We start from the raw sequence: 20,108 nt of genomic DNA, 5'->3' as shown, positions 1-20,108 counted from the left end.
TTGGACATATATCCTCAATCTCATATGAGAATACTAATTGTTGCCACATGCTTAAAGCATTAAAAGAGGAGTCCATTATCTGTTGTCTATGTTGTCCCGGTATGGATGTCTAAGTTGAGAATAATCAAAAGCGAGAAATCCAAATGCGAGCTTTCTCCTTAGACCTTTGTACAGGCGGCATAGAGGTACCCCTTTGTGAAACTTGGTTAAAGCATATGTATTGCGGTGATAATCCAGGTAGTCCAAGCTAATTAGGACAAGGTGCGGGCACTATTAGTATACTATGCATGAGACTTGCAACTTGTAAGATATAATGTACATAACTCATATGCTTTATTACTACCGTTGACAAAATTGTTTCATGTTTTCAAAATCAAAGCTCTAGCACAAATATAGCAATCGATGCTTTCCTCTTTGAAGGACCATTCTTTTACTTTTATGTTGAGTCAGTTCACCTATTTCTCTCCACCTCAAGAAGCAAACACTTGTGTGAACTGTGCATTGATTCCTACATACTTGCATATTGCACTTGTTATATTACTCTATGTTGACAATTATCCATGAGATATACATGTTACAAGTTGAAAGCAACCGCTGAAACTTAATCTTCCTTTGTGTTGCTTCAATACCTTTACTTTGAATTATTGCTTTATGAGTTAACTCTTATGCAAGACTTATTGATGCTTGTCTTGAAGTGCTATTCATGAAAAGTCTTTGCTTTATGATTCACTTGTTTACTCATGTCATATACCATTGTTTTGATCGCTGCATTCACTACATATGCTTTACAAATAGTATGATCAAGTTTATGATGGCATGTCACTCCAGAAATTATCTTTGTTATCGTTTTACCTGCTCGGGACGAGCAGAACTAAGCTTGGGGATGCTGATACGTCTCCAACGTATCGATAATTTCTTGTGTTCCATGCCACATTATTGATGTTATCTACATGTTTTATGCACACTTTATGTCATATTCGTGCATTTTCTGGAACTAACCTATTAACAAGATGCCGAAGTGCCAGTTCCTGTTTTCTGCTGTTTTTGGTTTCAGAAATCCTAGTAACGAAATATTCTCGGAATCGGACGAAATCAACGCCCAGGTTCCTATTTTACCCGGAAGCCTCCAGAACACACGAGAACCGCCAGAGAAGGGAGGCAGGGCCACCAAACCCTACCCCGGCGCGGCCAAGGGGGGGCGCCCCCTAGGGTGTGGGCCCCCCTTCGACCTTCCTGCGCCGCCTCTTCGCCTATAAAAAGCCCCTGGATCAGAAAACCCGATACCAATTGACGAAACCCACAGAAACCTGCCAGAGCCGCCGCCATCGCGAAGCCAAGATCTGGGGGACAGGATCTCTGTTCCGGCACCCTGCCGGAGCGGGGAAGTGCCCCCGAAAGGCTTCTCCATCGACACCGCTGCCATCTCCACCGCCATCTTCATCACCGCTGCTGCTCCCATGAGGAGGGAGTAGTTCTCCATCGAGGCTCGGGGCTGTACTCGGTAGCTATGTGGTTGATCTCTTACTCACGGAGAAGCATATAAAGGTACCGAAGGCCACAAGTTCCCCACGGTGCAAGAGGCTGAACGGAAAGCCATACTGCAAATGGCATAACACGTTCTCCCACACCACCAACGACTTGCGAGGGTGTGGCGGCAGCAGATCCAAATGGCGATAGAAAATGGACGGTTGATTTTTAACCGATACGCCATGAAGGTCGACACACACCCTTTCCCCGCCGTTAACATGGTGGAGTATTCTTATCATGAAGGTTGCCGGCCGGGAGCTACGTTCGGCATCAACATGGTAGGATCTGGACACCACGGCGGCAAGGACGGAGATGAGGGCGAGCTGCTCTCATAGCAAAGATACGAGAGGAAGCCGCTCACGCGATCGGCTCCGCCAAGATGGCAAGCGCTACGTGACGGAGGGAGAAGTGAAGAACATAAGATATCGGCGACCTCTCTCGATCACCTCCTCAACAAGTATGTGAGTCAGTATGACCAACGCCGACGGTCCAGCGATGATGATGAAAGAGATCGTCTGGCTAGAGAAGCCAGAAGACATCGTCGGCATAATCGCGATGAGGAGAAGCACGAGCGTTGTGCCAAGGAAAAGGCAGGGGAGCGAGACGACGAGGACAGACACTGGGATTGTCCCTTCTTCGAGCACTTGCTGGGATTCGGGAATGAGCCGATTGCCAACAATCGGCAATTGCCCGAATGCAACCGGAAGAAGAAGGAGGCAGCCAACGTGTCCGTGTTCGAGCGCTTAGGGCCTCTCCCGCCACAAAGCAAACGCGCTGAGTCCCCTCGATGGGAAGATCTCGAGGATTCAGAAAACGAGGGACAAGAAGAAGAAGACAGGTACCACCGGCCAAGGTGGTGCCCTAATGGACTCAGCCGTTCTCAGAAACGCAGGTTTCAGCGATTGCGCGGCCTGGAGGAAGCCGAGAGGTTATACTTGCATACATTAAGGAAGGCAAGGCCTGATCTGGCAGCGAAGATTCAGCGAGCCCTGGATGAAGAGGGTCGTCCGCGGAAAATGGAGTGGCGCCCCAAGCAAAGGAAAGCCGATGATGAAACATCGGCTGGCACAAACATGGTGCTCGTTCTTCCGACGAAGCTTAGTGCTCCACGATTATACGATGCACTCAAGGTGGACGACAGCGAGCGCACCAACAGGATAAAATCAGAGATTGGGCTGGTTTTATCTACCGGCCTGAGCGAGTAGCAAGAGCTCATCAATAAGCTAACGTGGCAAGGCTGATCCTTGTGATCGGCCCCAAAAATTATATGAAGGGACATTACAAAACCTTCACCAAGCAAGCAACGTGGAGGCCGATTCCAGCAATCGGCCAAAATTATCCTCACCATCCATCCTGCCTGGGTTCAACATGTTATCCAACAGAGCCGATACCATCAATTCTCTTGACAGAATCGGCTCAGGGGGGCACCCAGGTGGATAAAACACGAGGGTATGCAGTAAAAGTAGCTCATCCTTTGGCGATGGGTATTGGAGTGTGGGGGCCGATGCATAAGTCGGCCGTAAAAAATTCGAAATTTTTTTGAGCACAGCCGATGCAGCAGACATCGACTTAAGGATATGAAAGCCGATGCATGGCCATCGACTCAAGAGGAATAACTGGTACGTTCAGAGGGTCAATGGAGCACGAAGAGAGATTTTAATGGAAGAACTCCTCAATGGAGTCGTTTAAGGGCTCGGATCCTCTCTTCAAGAGCAATGCCAAGAGCAGCACTGGACGTGCGAGATCAGGTCAAGGATGGATTGCCTCAGATCCACCGAAGGAAGGGGGCCGATCTAATCAACAAGGCGCCAGGAGTAGACTGAAAAGCTCGGGGGGCAGCTCACCCTGAAGGTTCTCTGCTCTGGGGAGCCGATTTTGTTGGAATCGGCTGGCTCTGCATTGTGGCATGAGGTCAATGGCGACCTGATTGGCTATTCGCTACCTTTCTCGCCTTGACTAAAGCTCGGAGGGCCACTGACTTGGGAGGTGCTCTATTTTTGAGAGCCGATTGGAGTTACCTCGGCTGCCACTGCATCATGATCTTCTCAGGGAAGAACTGGGAAGGAAGAGCCGTCGTCTTGTACGAGGTTTGGACCGTGCTTGGTGCTGCAAGAAAAGGAAGGAGGCTGGTTTCTCAAATTAGCCGATGAACGAGTCATCGAGCTGCGGGACTGCAAAACACCACGGTCAAGAAAAACAATAATAGTCCGATTCGTTGCTATCGGTCTTGATGTGGCAAGCGGGAGGATGGAAATTGGATTAATGAAAGGAGAAATTGAAAGAACAATTCTCATTAATTCAAAGGAGCGGCTTTACAAGAAGAGCCGATGGCTCTCAAAAGAGGGATCTGGTGCCTAGTGCACTGCTACTGCTAGTCCTACTCTACTAGTCGTCGATGTCCTCATCATCGCCGTCGTCGAGGTCGTCGGCGCTGCTCCCGGGAAGCTCCTCGCCGTTGCTGCCCCAGCCGTCGGCCTGGAGCTTCCTCCTCCTCCTCGTCATCATCATCATCCTCGCTATCCGCCCAGCTGCGGAAGCGCTTCGTTGGAGGATACCCGGCGGAGGAGGAGGAATCATCTTCCTCCTCCTCATCTTCTTCTTCCTCGTCGTCATCGTCGCCCTCGCTGTCCGCCCACATGCGGGAGCGCTTCTTCGGCGGAAGCCTGGCGGAGGGGGAGGCCTTGGTCCTCTCCGCTTCTTCTCCTTTCTTCTCCTTGTCAGAGGAGATGGGGTTCGCCTCAGAGCGGGGATCGTCCTCTTCCTTGTTCTTCGGCGACGGTTGGAGAGAGAGGCCTGAAGCGGAGGAGGAAGAGGAAGACATGGCTGCAGGGGAGGAGGGTTTTTTTTTTTGGTTTGGTGAACAGAGCAGAGCAAGGGGATGGAGTGGTGAACTGTTTGGCACAGATAAATAAAGAGAGTGTAGTGGAGATTCAATGCCATGACGGTTCTCGAGGGCGTGATGCCGAAATTGACAATTCATACAGAGAAGCCCAGGAGGCGAGGCGTAATAATGGAAGATTCTGCGGCAGTTCTGCTCTGCCACGACATGACCCGACGAAAGAAGAGCGTAATGATTTTGGAAATGTCATTTCCAAAACCAGGGGGGCATGTGTTATCACCAGAATTTGACCGAGTCAGAGGTGGGCCGTGATCAAGATGGACTCGAAGAATATATATAGAAGAAATATGTGAATCGGCCTTTTATACCAAGTTGGGCTTGTTTGCCCACGTATCTGTAACATATTAGATCGCATCTTAGTTTAGAAGTTAGAATCTTACTCGTGCACGGTTTGGTGCACGCCCACATTAGAAAGTCCATCTGGACTATAAATATGTATCTAGGGTTTATGGAATAAACAACAACCAACGTTCAACCACAAACAAATCTCGGCGCATCGCCAAACTCCTTCGTCTCGAGGGTTTCTACCGGTAAGCACCATGCTGCCTAGATCGCATCTTGCGATCTAGGCAGCGTAATCCTGCCCACGTTGTTCATGCGTTGCTCGTACTGAAGCCTTTTTGATGGCGAGCAACGTAGTTATCTTAGATGTGTTAGGGTTAGCATTGTTCTTCATATTACATGCTTTCGTAGTGCAACCCTTGCATGTCTAGCCGCCCTTACACCTATCTTAGGTGTAGGGGCGGCACCCGCTTGATCATAGTTTAGTAGATCTGATCCGTTACGGTTGCTCCTTGTTTCATCAAGGATTAGTTTAACATCCGCAATAGTTAGGCCTTACAAAGGGTTGGAGGATCCAGCGGCGTGTAGGGTGGCGTTTGCTAGCCCTAGAAAGGATGTTCGGGGATCAACCTCGTGTTGGTTTTTAGGCCCTGTCTAGGATCGGCTTACGGTCACCGTGCACGAGCGCGAGGCCCAATCGTGAGTAGGATGATCCGATTATGCGGTGAAAACCCTAAATCGTCGTAGATCTCATCGGCTTTATCTTGATCAAGCGGGACCACCATATATTCGGACACCTCGTCTGAATCATGGGTGGATCGGCTCTTTGAGCCGATTCACATGATAACACGAGAGCCGATCGAGGCTCGTATTTAATGTTTACGTGTGTGCCCTGCGGAAACTAAGCGAGGCATCATCCACACCTTCACGACCAGGTATAGGTCGGGTGGCACGCCCTTGTGATAAACATCGGACGTGCGACCGAGGAGGCTTTGCGGGCCGTCGCTCTGAGGGACTGGGGCCAGCCGCAGCCCTAGTTGTTCCCGGCTCTACCGTGTTGCCCGTCTCTGCCCGCCAGGGGGTTTCTGACGTCAACAAATCCTCAAACTACATTTCAAAGTGAATAAAAGAGTTTGAAAAATGATTTAAACAGAAGGAGAAGAAGAGCTCCTCCTTAGTTTTTGGGCCAGCAGCCCAACTCTCTTCCCTCTTCCCTCTCTCCCGCAGCCCAGCAGGTTGGCCCAAGCAGCTCAACCCATCCCAGCCGAACCCTAGGGGGTTTTCTGCAAAACAGCCGTCTTCCCCGCAGACCGAAGCTGCTCGGTGGCGCGGCACCGACCGCCCGATTCGCCGCCGCGCGGAGATGCTCGCCGCCGCCCCCGGCGGCCCATACATAGCTTCGCCGCTACTCCCAGGAACCTTAACCCCTGTTTTCCCCTTTCCCGCATGCTAACCACGAGGGGAAAACCCTAACCTACTGTCGGCCGCCCCCATCGATTCGCCGCCGGCGAGCCTCCTTCGGTGCTGCCGACACCTCCATCTCGCTCGCGGTGAGCTGCTGCATCCCCTCGTGCCCTCTCCTTGCCCCCTAACCCCCTCTAGCGCCGCCGCCACGGGCTACTGCCCCCGGCTGCCACCGCACCTCGCCGGTGGCCACGCTCCGGCGACCAATAGCGGGCGGCGCCGCTACCAATCGGTCGCCCGCGTCACGCCGCGTCGATTGCCCCCTCGCGCGCGCCCTCTCGTGGCCCATAGTGTTGAGCCCGAGCTCAACCTGTGGGCAATGGCCGCGCTGATGTCAGCATGACGTTAGCGTGACGCCATATATGCTTATCTATTTTCTGTAAATTGTTTTTCTATTTCTGTAATTCTTTTCTTTAATTAGAAAATGCTATGACATGTGGGCCCTATTGTCAAATATTTATTAATTTCACATTTTTTTAGGAAATGGTTAAAACTATGACATGTGGGTCCAGGTCTGTCAGACTTTTAATATTTTTATAGAATTTTTAGAAAATGATTTAAAATGAATAAAACTTGTAAAATTCATAACTTATTCATTTTAAATCAGAAAAATATGTTTAATATATCAAAATTTTCAGAAAAATGAGATCTAGAATTTGGTTACAAAATCATGCATTGTTAAACAACTTTAAACCCTAGTTGTTTTAGAAGAACTTAATAAACCCCTCTGAGGCTCCGGAGCTACTAACCCTAGTCCCGTCGAACCCTAATTAAGATGATGATCATGTCTTAGGGTTAGTTTCATTACCTAATTATCTTGTCATGTCATCATTCTTGTATGTGAATTGCATCGATGCCATGTGTTGATTGTTCCTTTACCTTTTCAGTGTTTGCTTCTTCGCGATCGATAGAGCAAGTGCCGAGATGATGAAGATCGACAACGACGTAATTCAATACTTGTCACCGACGAACAAGTCAAGCATGGGATCTCCAAAGATCCACATTGGTTTGTCAGGGACAAAGGCAAGCCCTAACCTGGTTCATATATGGTTTCGAAATGCTTTTACTTTTGGTTCCTACATATTGCATACGATTCCAATATGTTTTATCGACAGATATAGTTATCCTATGTGTTGTATTTACCATCCTTGTAGCCTAAATACTCTGATACATTGCTCCCAGCAAGACTAGGTTTGAGCTATGTGTGCATCGCTAAAGCCGTTATATCGAATATGCTTAGCCATGCTTAGTTGATGAATTCTGATCCATCCGGTTGATGAATCAGAGCTGCGAATGAACCTAGTTTGACAGGATGGCGTGGTAAGATCAGTGATGATAATTAAACATGCTTAAAGGCTTGGATGGGCCGCCACATGGGGAGGTGGTGATTTGACTCGTTCTCTCCGATACTAGGACCTGAGGTTCTCGCCTTCAAACCAAGACTGAGCGTACAGCCAAACAGGGCCCATAGGAACCCCTTGGCCCGAACTTGCCTAGCTTACCCATGAGTCCCCGACATAAACCCCTCTAATGCAACTTAAAGTATTGGAAATGGTTCCTGTCATTCCGTCTCTCCCAACCCTCGTCATTACATCAGAGTGAAGTCCTATGAACCCATATAGGTGAAGTAATATGTAGTCGACATTCGCATAGAACCATCATCGAACCACATAAAATATAAAAATTTGACCAAATACTGAGTGCATATTATATGGAAATCATAGCCAATTTTATCCTATGCCCTCAGGAACATGGAGATCTAGTCACAAGTGACAAGCATGGTATGTATCAGAGGCATATGGATTACAACACAATCTTAAATTATAATCTTTCCACGAAATAAAGACAAGTTACCAATCACAATCATGAAAATAACATTTAAACGATATTCGGGGTTCAATCAATCACAAACTATGAGGGGGATGAAGTGATTATCGGAGATGGAGATGGTGATGGTGCTGGTGGAAATGTTGATGGAGATTAGTGGCGGAGCGTGACTAAAGGCAAAGTGGGGGGGGGGGGGGGGCAAAATTAAACCTTTCGAAAAAAATTAAGCTATGCACCCAAAAATTGCTGCAATTTTTATTTTTCTCTTTGCCATTGCTTTTTTACCTTGCTTTCTTTGATTTTTTATCTTGCCTTAGCAATGAAGATAAACACTCATAGATCAACTAGTTAAAAGAAGAGAATTTATTGACAACAAGATAGACATGAAGTTCTACTTTTGTCAAACACTTTCACCATCTTTAAATGGCGTCAGTTAACGGTCTTACCCCTAGTAACCAGTATAAACCTTATTCATGGAACTTTCAATCATGTCATATGCTCTACTCAACCATTGTCTTTCACTTTCCATGGCTAACCGAATCCTCGGGTGCATACCTTTTCATTCACTTTTCTATTGCGCATATGTATTGAAATATCTATGACCCTCAGTTTACCCGTTCATTACTAAGTAGTACAATTGTATCTCATGTCCCATTGTCACCATCTCTTCCTAACTATGTGTTCTACAAAACCACATCTCCACCTCTAATTCAAGGTATTTTTTTTGTTTGTTTATAAACATCACTTGCATGGATCTTTCCTTTGTTGCAAGTTTTGCTGGTTTGAGAAGTTATATGTTTGTCCAACATAGTCAAGTTAATCTAATTTAAGGCAAGATGTAATTGAAACTTCTAGATATGAGGCGCATATCTGCATGAATGTTACCCATAAATCATCAAACAAAATAATCATGGATGACACCATACTTTATATTTCATTCCAAAAACCACTTGACCAAAGATAAATTATAATGCTCTAAGAGTTTTCCAAGCTAAGAGAAAATCGATACCCACTCGATAGGAGCAAAAACAACCTAAGGATCGCGACTAAAAGCAATATGATAACTAAGTAGGATTTATTTTAGTAGACAAACGAGAAGTTATCGTGTTAAGTCTCCAAAGAACCAGCGCACCAGAGCAGCAACCATCGCAAATGAAGACATCCTTGGATTTGCAGAGCTAGACATGAAACCGCACCGACGAACACAAATACAATCTTACAAGATTTGTCAGGACGCGTAACTTCACACCCCCTCCTCCGGAGGCAAGGAAACTTCAGGGCGATGCGAGACCTTATGCTGATAAAATGGTGTGGGTTGGATTCTGCATCGGGAGCTAGTTAGCGAGCGAGCGACAAGAAACGATAGCTTAAGGCCTGCTACCTCCGTTCCAAAACAAATAATGTGGCTTTGTCTAGGTACGAACATATCTAGACGCATTTTAATGTGTAGATACATTCGTACATTCGTACCTAGATAAAGTTTAGATACTTATTTTCGAACGGATGTAATAGAACATACTGTTGCATTGTCCGTACCGTCACAAAATAAGACTATTTTGGTGCAAAACGAGTTCATTATTATCGACACTATAGGTAAAGCAAAGGGCACAAATACATGAGCTTTTTATATTCCTCGCGCTACAACTGAAGTTGCAATATAACAGAAGAAGTAATAACTTTTGCTAGAGAGAACGTAGTGAGACGCAGCGCTGTTAAAATGGACTCCTGATTGCAATATATCAGACATTTTAGAAAGCTAGTTTAGTCTTCTAAAAGTTTTAAATTTCGGAACAGAGGTAGTTGTAGATAGAGAAAAGCTCACTTGCGCAGCTTGTACCATGGTTTCAGCCTTGTATGAGTGAAATTGCAGTGTTGCTTAGTGCATGCTTTCTCCAAGATCTTCACGAAGCTGCTGGCCTCTCGTCTGGCTCCTCTCCTACCTAGGCTGGTCTCCCATGCTCAGAGTGCTTTTATAGCCAGCCGCAGCATACACGAGAATTTCAAACTCGTCCGTAATACCGCCAGGCTCCTTCACAGGAAGAAACTGGCAGCTGCTTTGCTCAAGTTAGATATCTCTAAAGCGTTTGATTCTCTTTCCTGGGAATTCTTGCTTGAGGTTCTACGCTGTAGAGGTTTTGGCACACGGTGGAGGTATTGGATTTGTTACCTTCTCTCTACCGCAACCACATCGATCTGCATCAACGGTGAGCGAAGCTCCTCATTCTGCCTAGCACGGGGAGTCCGTCGAGGGGACCCCTTGTCTCCGGCGTTGTTCATCTTGGCCATGGATGCGCTCCAGGCGATGCTACACCGGGCTGTCGAGCATGATCTGCTGTCCGGACTGAATTTGCACCGCCAGGTTCCGAGGGCTTCAATTTATGCAGTACGACGCGGTGATTTTCTTCCGTCCTAGCATTCCTGATTGCGAAGTGGTGCACTCCATCCTTCAACTGTTTGGGAACGCCTCAGGTCTGCAGATCAATCTAAATAAAAGCACGGTCACTTGCATCCGCTGTGGTGATGAGGAGGCCCTGGCTGTGTCTAGCTTCTTCCAATGTCAATTGTGCCACTTCCCAATCCGTTACACGGGACTTCCGCTCACCACGGGCGCCTAAGACAAGCGGACATTTGGCCTCTCATCGACAAATTCTCCGACAAACTACCAGGGTGGATTCCCAAGATGCTCAACCCAGGCGGCCGGCTGGTTCTAACTCGTTCTGTCCTCATGGCCCTGCCGCTACACTTCCTTGCGGTGCTACAGCTCCCGGCGTGGGCCTTCAAGATCATACACCGGCGATGTCGTGGCTTCGTCTGGCGGGGCGAACAAGACATCAGTGGTGGACACTGCCTCCTGCCATGGTCAAAGGTTTGCATGCCAACCCGTTACGGCGGCTTGGGAATTCTAAACCTACGCTTCTTTGGATGCGCCTTGCGTTGCCGATGGCCCTGGCTGAGATGGGATGCCACGCCCAAACCGTGGTGCTTTATCCCTTTGCCTGATGACGCAGACGCCACAGCACTACTGAAATCTGCAACATTTGTCCGCCTCGGTGATGGCCAGCGTGCTCGCTTCTGGACAGATAAATGGCTGCCAGATCGTCGTTCCGTCTCCGATGCCTTTCCTATCCTGGCCTCTTACGTCCGAGACTCGAAGCTATCTGTGGCACAAGCTTTGCAAGGAAATAGATGGGTGAGAGATGTCAAAGGCGGAGTTTCTACAACAGCTCTCTCTCAGTACCTCCATCTATGGGACCTCCTGGGATCAATCCATCTTAATCAGGATGATCAAGACACCTTAATTTGGCGCCACACAGAGGACGGTTCCTTCTCTACCAGCAGTGCATATAATCTCTTCTTTGCAGCCAATATACAATTCCCGTGTGCTGGAGCAATCGGAAGTCGAAGGCGCCGGCAAGTTGCAAGTTTTTCATGTGGTTGGTAGTACACCAACGATGCCTGACAGCAGACAACTTTCAGAGAAGGGGCTGGCCTAATAATGATCGTTGCGTCTGTGTACACAAGCTCCCGAAACCTGCATTCACCTCTTTCTGCATTGTTGTTTTAGTCAAAAAGTTTGGCAGCACATCAGAAACTGGACAACTGCTGACTTCCCAATTCCAGGCCCCGCCTTTGCCAGCACGGATGAATGGTGGCTGCAAGTAAGGAAAAGAGTCCCTAAAAACCTTAGGCGGGATTTCGACACGGTGGTAATCTTGGTGCACTGGAAGCTCTGGAAAGAGAGGAACTCTAGAATCTTTGAAAACCAGCGGCACAGTGACGAGGCAGTTTTTGAAGGCATTAGAGAGGACATCTCCTTATGGCGCTCGGCTGGAAGGGTGGTAGCAATCTGAGGCTGCACCGGCTGTAGATGGTGGCGTCTCCGGACTACAATGTTGTACCTCTGTTGTATTCAGTAGCTATTGCCTACTCTGTTAGCAGCCCAGGTTTGTCTGGTTGCCTTTTTGCTGTTTTGCTCTACCTCGGAGCTGCCAGCAGCTTGCTGTAAAACTCTCTTTTCTTCTTAATAAAGATCGGCCTGAGGCCTTTCGAAATTGCAGTGTTGCTGTCAATTTGTTAAACAAATGTTGTATGAAGACAAGCACAAGCGTGCCATCGATCTGTCTGTGTGAGGATGATTTGGCATCCATCAATTAATCCTGGATCGAAATAATTACCGTGGTTGGTAGCGATAAAATATGTTCCAGTTAAAATATATACTACTCCCTCTGCTTTAAAATGAGAGGCGTTTTGACAGTTCAATTTAAACTACTAAAATGTCTGATATTTAGAAATATAGGTGATTTTTAAAAAAAAAACAAAGGCAAAAGCTTTGTCTATTTCATTGATTAAGAGAGGTTTAAGCTTACAAGCCTAGCCAAGATGCTAGGGAAACAAAAGCCTACTCCCACGGTACAATTGCGCTCAAACGCTTAGCCCCGCGGATCTCCAAAGGGTGGCATTCCGCTTAATAGCCTCTAAGACAATGTAGGGCATAGATGCAAAGTTTCTAAAAAAAACCTGATCGTTACGCTCGTTTCAAATCTCTCAAGCGGCGAGCATGAGTAGAGATGAGAGACCCTTGCAACGATGGCACCGACCCCCGAGATTGAGCACCGCCACTCCTTCACCGTGTTGAAATTGCTCCATTAGGAGATGTCAAGATCCACCAAGCCAATCCATTCCTTGATGCCCCTCCAAGTTTGGATGGAGTATCTACACTTAAACATGATGTGCGCTGCGGACTTCGGCTCCCTTTTGCGAAGTTGGCAAAGGCCACAATTTGGCCAACCTCGTCGGTCAAGCCTATCCGCCGAACAAAAAACTTGCACTTTGGGCAATTATCCGAATAGCCGGCATCATGTACGAGTTTGTGGGAAGATCAAATTGCGCCAAATAGGCTGAGGCGGAGTATTTCCGATCATTTGTATGCTTCCAACTTATAGTATCCCCAGTGCACTCGCTGAGTTGTATCTCTTGGATCTTGCACCAAAGCGCATAGAGCCCGGAGATGTGAAGTGCCGAAATGCCCCCTTCAAAAGAAACATAGAGGGAGTAGTGTTTCTAAGAAGGAATTTGGTAAACTTTTGCTGCTTTTGGCATTACAGAATAGCCGGGCGTACAATATTTTAGAACACAAATGAAATTGCTGGATAACGAATCGACAGGTTGGCACTTGCCACTTGGCGAAGCCCAGATTTGACGGGCAGCAGCGTGCGAGGCAGCATGTTTCTCGTTCCAGATGACGCACGAGTGTCTCAGGCTAGGATCACGAGAACATATCCATCTCAGGATTTCAGCACCACTGCATTACTACCCAGCCGAGTATTTGGAGGCATATAAATGTCAGTTAGCAGTACTTTAGCCGTCTATCTTTCCCCGGTTTAACCGTTGTAGTACCACACTTCAACTGAACCTGAAGGAATTATTTTTGAGGTTTTTGGGAAAAACAGTATTAATCTGGTATTTGTATATGATACGAAATGAAATGATAACTGACAAACTGAAATTATTGTGACGCCCCGGTCGTTGTGTTGTACCACAAAATGATATATTCAGGTTACAGAAGGCATTCAGGATTTGAAAAATCCTATGTCCTCAAAGAACGCGTGCAGGATCTTGACACGAGGCACACAGTAGCTGCCATGTTGACAACTGACAAGCTGACAACACAACATCGACAGCGATATAGGAGTGCATTATAAGGTTCTTGTTTCGGATAGAGAAAACAGACATGCAAACATCATATTTATTGTTTACAGCAACGCAGTAGCAGCAACGTCAACATTTGAAGTAATGTTCCTGATATATCCTGACAGGAACCTCCAACAGGAGTAACTCTGGACGCGCCGTCGAATACCACCACATAGACTTCCAATACAGACTTGCAATACAGGACCTAGAACTCACACTTGACCACCTATTATGTTACCTTTCCCCTTTATTTTAACTTACAGGGGAGATTAATTACTTAATACGAAGAGAGCATGAGGACAGTTCACACAATCACACCGTAGTCTTCAGACAGGAAAACAGGGGCAGAAGATAGAGACTTGCGACATGTAGCGAGTCATACCAAAGTGGAGGGCAGGCGATGAATTTTGAGGGCACTAGAGCCAGTTGCCGCGACCAGGGATACTTGCTTCCAAGCCATTCACAGGTCTGCGGCTGCGAGATGCAGAAGTGCTAGCCTCCGCATCGTTGGTGGATTCGTCGCCAAAGCTCATGCCATTAGCAAACATGGACATAATGCTTCTGCCACCGTGTACCCGACGCTCAGGAGCCGGGACCGGCACACGAGAAGGAGCCTCCACTGGACGCACGAAGATGTTTTGCCTGCTTGTTTCAGTATGTGGAAGGCAATCTCCATGGACAAGGGCACCCAGTGTTTGCCCCCCATGAATGCGATCGTCATCCAGCAGTGGGTTATGATGGACACACATACCCATTTTTCCTCGCGCAAGGCGATCGCAAGGAGGGCCTCCAAGGTCAGATCCCCATGAACAGCGTTTGCCTCCTCCGTGCGCCTTACAAAAATCAGTGCTTCCCTGTGCACTTTTATCACAGCCAGCAGATTTGCATCTCTTGCCCCCGCCATGACCAACACAGCGATCGGTACGGCCTCTTGCGCTCTTGGTGCATCCTTCTACTACACACCTCTTTCCACCTCCGTGTGCGACACAGAAGAGGGTGCCGCCATGAACACTTTTTGTGCAACCTTGAGTTGCACAGCGTTTACCTCCACCATGACCTTTGCAGAATGGTGTGCTTCCTTCTGCACCCTTGGTACAACTAGGGTGCGTGCATCTTTTGCCACCACCGTGAGCTTTACAGAAATCAGTGCTGCCCTGTGCCCCCTTGCCGCAACCAGCTTGCAGACAGCGACGACCACCTCCGTGAGCAATGCATAGGCCTGAACGCCCTTCTGCGCTCTTTGTGCAGTTGTCCTGTTGGCACCTTTTTCCTCCACCATGTTTAATACAGCGACCAGATTTGCCTCTGGCTGCTCTTCTGCATCCTTCATTGATACAACGCCGACCACCGCCATGGGCGATGCAGAAATCAGTACGGCCTTCTGCGCTTTTGGTGCACCCAAGATGGTCGCAGCGCCTACCCCCTCCATGAGCTTTGCAGAAGATGGTCTTGCCCTCAGCCCCTTTGCTGCAGCCATCTTTATGGCACCTTCTACCTCCACCATGAGCAATGCATCGCCCTGACGAACCTCTTGCTCCTTTTACACATCCCAGATATGAACAAACTTTTGTGCTAATGCTGCGGTGTGGCAGACTGACAAACCCCGAAGTATAGGATGCTGGACTTTCTTGTGGTTGGAGAAATGTTGGCAGACCTTGAGTTTGGTTAGAGCTAGCTGGGAAAATTTGTCCAGGAGAAAATCCAGCCATCTGTGCAGAACGAAGATAAGAACGGACCTGGCCACCATCTGGTCGGTGTAGAGATGTAGATCCTTCATCAACTGTTTGGACAAAGTCCATAATGCATGGCTGAAGATATGTATTATTCTGTATAGTTGCTGCACTTAGATCTGCCCCAGTAATAGAAGATTGACATGGCCCAACAGACAAAGATAGCTCAAGATCAAGCCCAGATTTCCCCATAGTCCTTGTAAAATCACAAGCCTGCTTATCGAGCGTGGAAGTACCTTCATTGCCCAGAGTAAAATAACTTGAACCCAAATCAACAGAAGAATCATCACCACTGCCCTTAGCAGAAGAAATGGTGGAACTAGTACGCATGCTTTGCTTGCTAGAATCGGAGCTTGATGAATTTCCGAGAACGAGCGACAAGCCATCGAATTTTCTCTTGGTCCCTCTTGGCAGATCGTACGAACTGCCCTGAGCTAGCACATGAACCTGACTAGAACTAGCAGTTGGATGGCTGGCTGAACAAATGACAGGGAACTCATTCACATAGGCATTTGGATTGGAGAAGCTTATGTTAAACGCTGATGGCCCAAGTCTGGGGTCCATTGTTCTCAGTGGCAGTGACTATCTCCGGTGCCCAAGCCCAGCCAACCTCTATGGAAAGGACCAGCTTAAATAATGGTTAACAAAACTATCAAGTTAGAAATATAGCTCTAGTACTCCATTTTGTCTTCGCAGCCTCCGCTCACAAACCCTGAAGTGTCCCTACGATCCATTTTCCAGCGCTCTAAGTAGGGAACTGCTATTTATTCACAGAACACTGATGATGCTACAGGCCAGAATACCAAGCCAGGTCTTTCATCTGATCAAGTGAGATATGTTCTGCAGACAGTAAAATGAGTTAAATAATGCACAAATTCCACAATACAAAACAAATTAACATAGTAACAAATCAAAGGAAAAGGGCTTCTTTAGGTATTCAATTCCACATAGTACTACTATCTGGAGTATAATGCCAACTCTTGCTATATGCTATGGAATATAATGTCGACTCTCACTATATTCAAACCTAGAATGGTTAACATGACAACAAGATAATATGACTTAGATTGCTCTGAAATTTGGTATAACATTGAGGGAATGAAAATACAACCCCTTATTGTCGTAGCAAGCCTATTGGCAAAATAGAGAGATTCTGATCGAGTCGAAAGATCTTAACCACCTATAAAAGGTACGAGTTGCGGAAACTAAATGACCATAACCACCTATAGTCACATCTGATGGCTCATAAATTAAGTTAGACCCTTAAAAATTACCTCATAATTTAAAAAATTAGGAGTTTTAAAGGAGAGTAATATTCACATATAAGAGTTAATTCATTATCTGCTCTATTCTCACAGTACCAAGCTTTCTTGGACTCCTACAAAGGCCCAACGCCAATGACCAAAAGAGATGATTCACTTCACTCTATATTGAATACTACCTATATCATCCAATATATATTTGTAACGTGCATTTGACGTGTAGATTTGGTATATCTAAAAATGAAAGTCTATCTACCAAAGTGAGATTGTACTACATGAGACAGTTAAAAAATATAATAATGAAATAGCAAGGGAACTTAACAGTTAATACCCTAATATAACTATCATATCATTTTAATAGGGGAAGTTGGAGCTTCTGGGCATTACCTGGGAGAATGAAATAGCAAGGACGTATTTGAAGCAGACAATCGGAAATTCCAGCAACTGTGTCTGCAAATTGAAAAATACAAGCCAACGCAACAATCAATATAGAATCTCTACAAATGTATCGTTCCCCCGCAGAAAATTAGGTAAAGTAGCTAAGAATTTAACAACAACTTCCAAAGATGAACATAACATTCCTATGGTGAAAGAAAGATGGCATATCTCTAGCTTTGAAAACGCAGGGATTCACCAACTGACATAGTTATGTACAATTTTTTTTAGCATGAATACCAAAGCTTAGAACTTTACAGTAGGATGACGAATATTAGCATAAGTACCCTAATCCTTGGGAAACGGGGGAGAATCGGTATATGTCTACCAGAAAAGGGACCATAGCCGACATCTTTATATTTTAGGCACCCGCGAATCGCATATGAGAAGAATATTCAAAAAAAAAACTGAAACTGGGTTTCAATCTTTAGCCAGATAAACCACAAAAGAAAATAAAGATATCTAAAGCACTGACTACTAAAAGCAGACATCTAATGATGCTATCACTTTGCAAGCTAGGATTGTGGATGAAAGAAAGATCCAATAAATGAACTTACAAACGTATCAGCTTTATACATAATTAACTACTAACAAAATGCCTAACATGTTCGTTAGCACGGCGAAAAGTATGACTCGTCTAAATATAGGAACAGTATATTACACCCAATCTTCTCCTTGCTAATGTAGAAATGCATGAACATTGCTATTTAGCTACTGCTGCGAATCATTCAGCTCTAAAACTACTTGAAGCGCTGGATAGCCACATCCAGAAAGTTTTGGATTTTATCTTTGCAAATAAGTTATTCTTACATAATACCATTTTCCACTATAGGTTTGTGCCGTCAACATGGTACTGAAGTTCTTACAGACACAGCACAGTAAATGAATCCTAGACCAAATCCAGCTTTTATACAAAGTACTGTAGCTCAGAGGTCGCCAAGGGGATATGAATTCACTAGAATAACAAACCGAACAACTACTCCAAACATAAGAACGCGAAATTAGAAGGGGCATAATTTACACTCCGGTAGGGGCTAGGCTCACAAGGTAGCCCAGAATTCTCCCCGTTGGCAGCTAATCAGTACAGCAGCAGAAACACAATGAATTCACAAAACAAAACAACATCAAGCAAGCCTCACATCAGAAACGATCGGAACTGTACAATCCTAGGTAGGTGCATATCAACATCAAGGACACGGGTATCTAGCTTTAAATGAACCTCGTAATTGGCCCAAGAACTAACAGATTCAGAGCAACACGGCTACGAAATTCGAACGCTCCTGCACTATTGCCTGAAACCTAAAGCACAGCCTAATGAAGAGCATGCGAGACGAACCTCGTCGTATCTCTCCTGAAAACGAGAAGCAGGGCTGGAAGAGCTTTTCCTTGAAGCACCCCCGCACGTATAAATACTAGTACTAGGAGGAGGAGGAGGAGGCGCACGCGCGCGCGCCGCCCGGAAATTGGGCAAGAAAGTAAAAGAAATTGCGTGGAAAGAACGAGGAATGAACCGCCCCCACCGTAAAAACGACGGCGAGGGGAGGCGTTTACCTCGCGGGGAGGAGGGACCGAGGCCGGGGCGACGGCGGCGGAGGCCGGGGTCCTTTTCCTCTCCGCCTCGGCGACGGTGGAGGGAAAGCGAGTGGCGGCGATGCGATCTCGGGATGGGGAGAGGCGGAGCAGAGACGACGAGAAAGGAGGGGGAGGAGGAGCTTGGAGATTAACGGCGGACGAAAAGCGACTTTCCTTTTTTCTGTTTTTTCGTTCGTCGGAGTGCGTGGTGATACTGTGGCAGAGAGACTGGTGGCAGAGTATCTTTCCTCCAAACATTTGCATGTAGGCCATCGTGGTTGTTTCGAATTGTTTTCATGTCACCGTCGAATCTCCATCTTCACAAAAGATTTTGGGGTATCTTTGGTTCTTTTATACGAATTCTGGAGTATTTGCAACTGTTGCGAATCCTTCCTACATCTGAATGTTTGATTTATAGCTTTTAATCTTGTAGGAATTTCCACAAAATAGCACCCTAAGCCTTTGAATTTACTCTTTGCCCAGGCTTCAAAATGTTCTTGGGTGATATGATGTGTATTTTACACAACATATTATAATATAGTTTTAACCAACTCAAACATGTTGCATAGTCTTTTTTTCCCCAGGGATACAATCAAATTAACTTTTTGTGCAGATATATTTTGTATGATTCAAACATGTGGTGATATTCCAATCATGTGTTTTTTTTGAATCAAGTGAATCGATAAAAACTCTAATACTCCCTTTAAGACTTATGTGATCTCTGGGGACTTAGAATATAGAACTGATGCTTCTGCTCGCTACTTTTTTTTCCTTTCTAAAAAGACTACTCACTAGTATTTATTGTATTGCATACTTGAAAAGACTAAGTCTTAGGGTGTAGGCAACACAGAGATCACACATAATAAGCTTAATATCATGTATGCACCACAATTAGTATACTTAGCTTTAATATATTTTTCCGTAATACATAATCCATAAATTGAGCTTGCTACACGAATTTTCTTATTATTTCATGAATCACATTTTTCGGTAAAGGGAATATATTAATATCAAAACGATACCAATTACACCCAGCCTCTGCAACAACGCACCACCCTAATGGCACTACGGATGCACACAACCAAAAAAAGAAAAGAAAACTAAGAAACAAAAGTCCCGCTACAGTATCTCGGGCCTAACAACAGCAATACATCCACCGCCAAGACAACACCTGAAATACAGAATCTCCAAAAACGACGCCTCCAAGAAGGGAACAGTGCGCTAACACCATCGTCGCCCGATCAACGATCTTAGGTTTTCACCCCGAAGATAGTCCCCGCTCTCAAAACAATGCCTCCAACAAGGTCATTGCCGGGCACAACCGATTAAGGCCGGACCTTGGGTTTTCACCCCGAAAGGTAGGACTCGAACTTCACCTGTGTTGTCGCCCCCACTTTCATACCGGCTGCTGTGAAGTCC

The 20,108-nt window shown here is 46.2% G+C and overlaps 1 protein-coding gene across 2 annotated transcripts; it reads right to left on the bottom strand.

The window, feature by feature from the left end:
• Window positions 1-13,693: 13,693 nt before the first annotated feature.
• LOC124649950 lies at window positions 13,694-18,885 on the bottom strand. Of its 2 annotated transcripts, none has more exons than XM_047189517.1 (3): window positions 18,669-18,885; window positions 17,070-17,132; window positions 13,694-16,260 (listed from the first exon to the last, which is right to left on the bottom strand). In XM_047189517.1, exon 3 carries the CDS (start codon window positions 15,982-15,984, stop codon window positions 14,107-14,109), a length of 1,878 nt encoding a protein of 625 aa, XP_047045473.1. In that variant the 5' UTR covers window positions 15,985-16,260; window positions 17,070-17,132; window positions 18,669-18,885; the 3' UTR covers window positions 13,694-14,106. The 2 variants fall into 2 exon arrangements, with proteins under 2 accessions (XP_047045473.1, XP_047045474.1); XM_047189518.1 differs by lacking the exon at window positions 18,669-18,885 and adding an exon at window positions 18,454-18,533.
• Between the last annotated feature and the right edge of the window lie 1,223 nt (window positions 18,886-20,108).

This window comes from Lolium rigidum, chromosome 4 (assembly GCF_022539505.1).
Source record: "Lolium rigidum isolate FL_2022 chromosome 4, APGP_CSIRO_Lrig_0.1, whole genome shotgun sequence".
Classification (NCBI taxonomy): domain Eukaryota; kingdom Viridiplantae; phylum Streptophyta; class Magnoliopsida; order Poales; family Poaceae; genus Lolium; species Lolium rigidum.
Note: the sequence above shows the minus strand (reverse complement) of the source record. Positions and strands in the feature narration are given on the sequence as shown.

Bases quoted from the DNA above. Each gene is read 5' to 3' on its own strand.
- LOC124649950 (XM_047189517.1), bottom strand. From the start codon at position 15,984: ATGGACCCCAGACTTGGGCCATCAGCGTTTAACATAAGCTTCTCCAAT.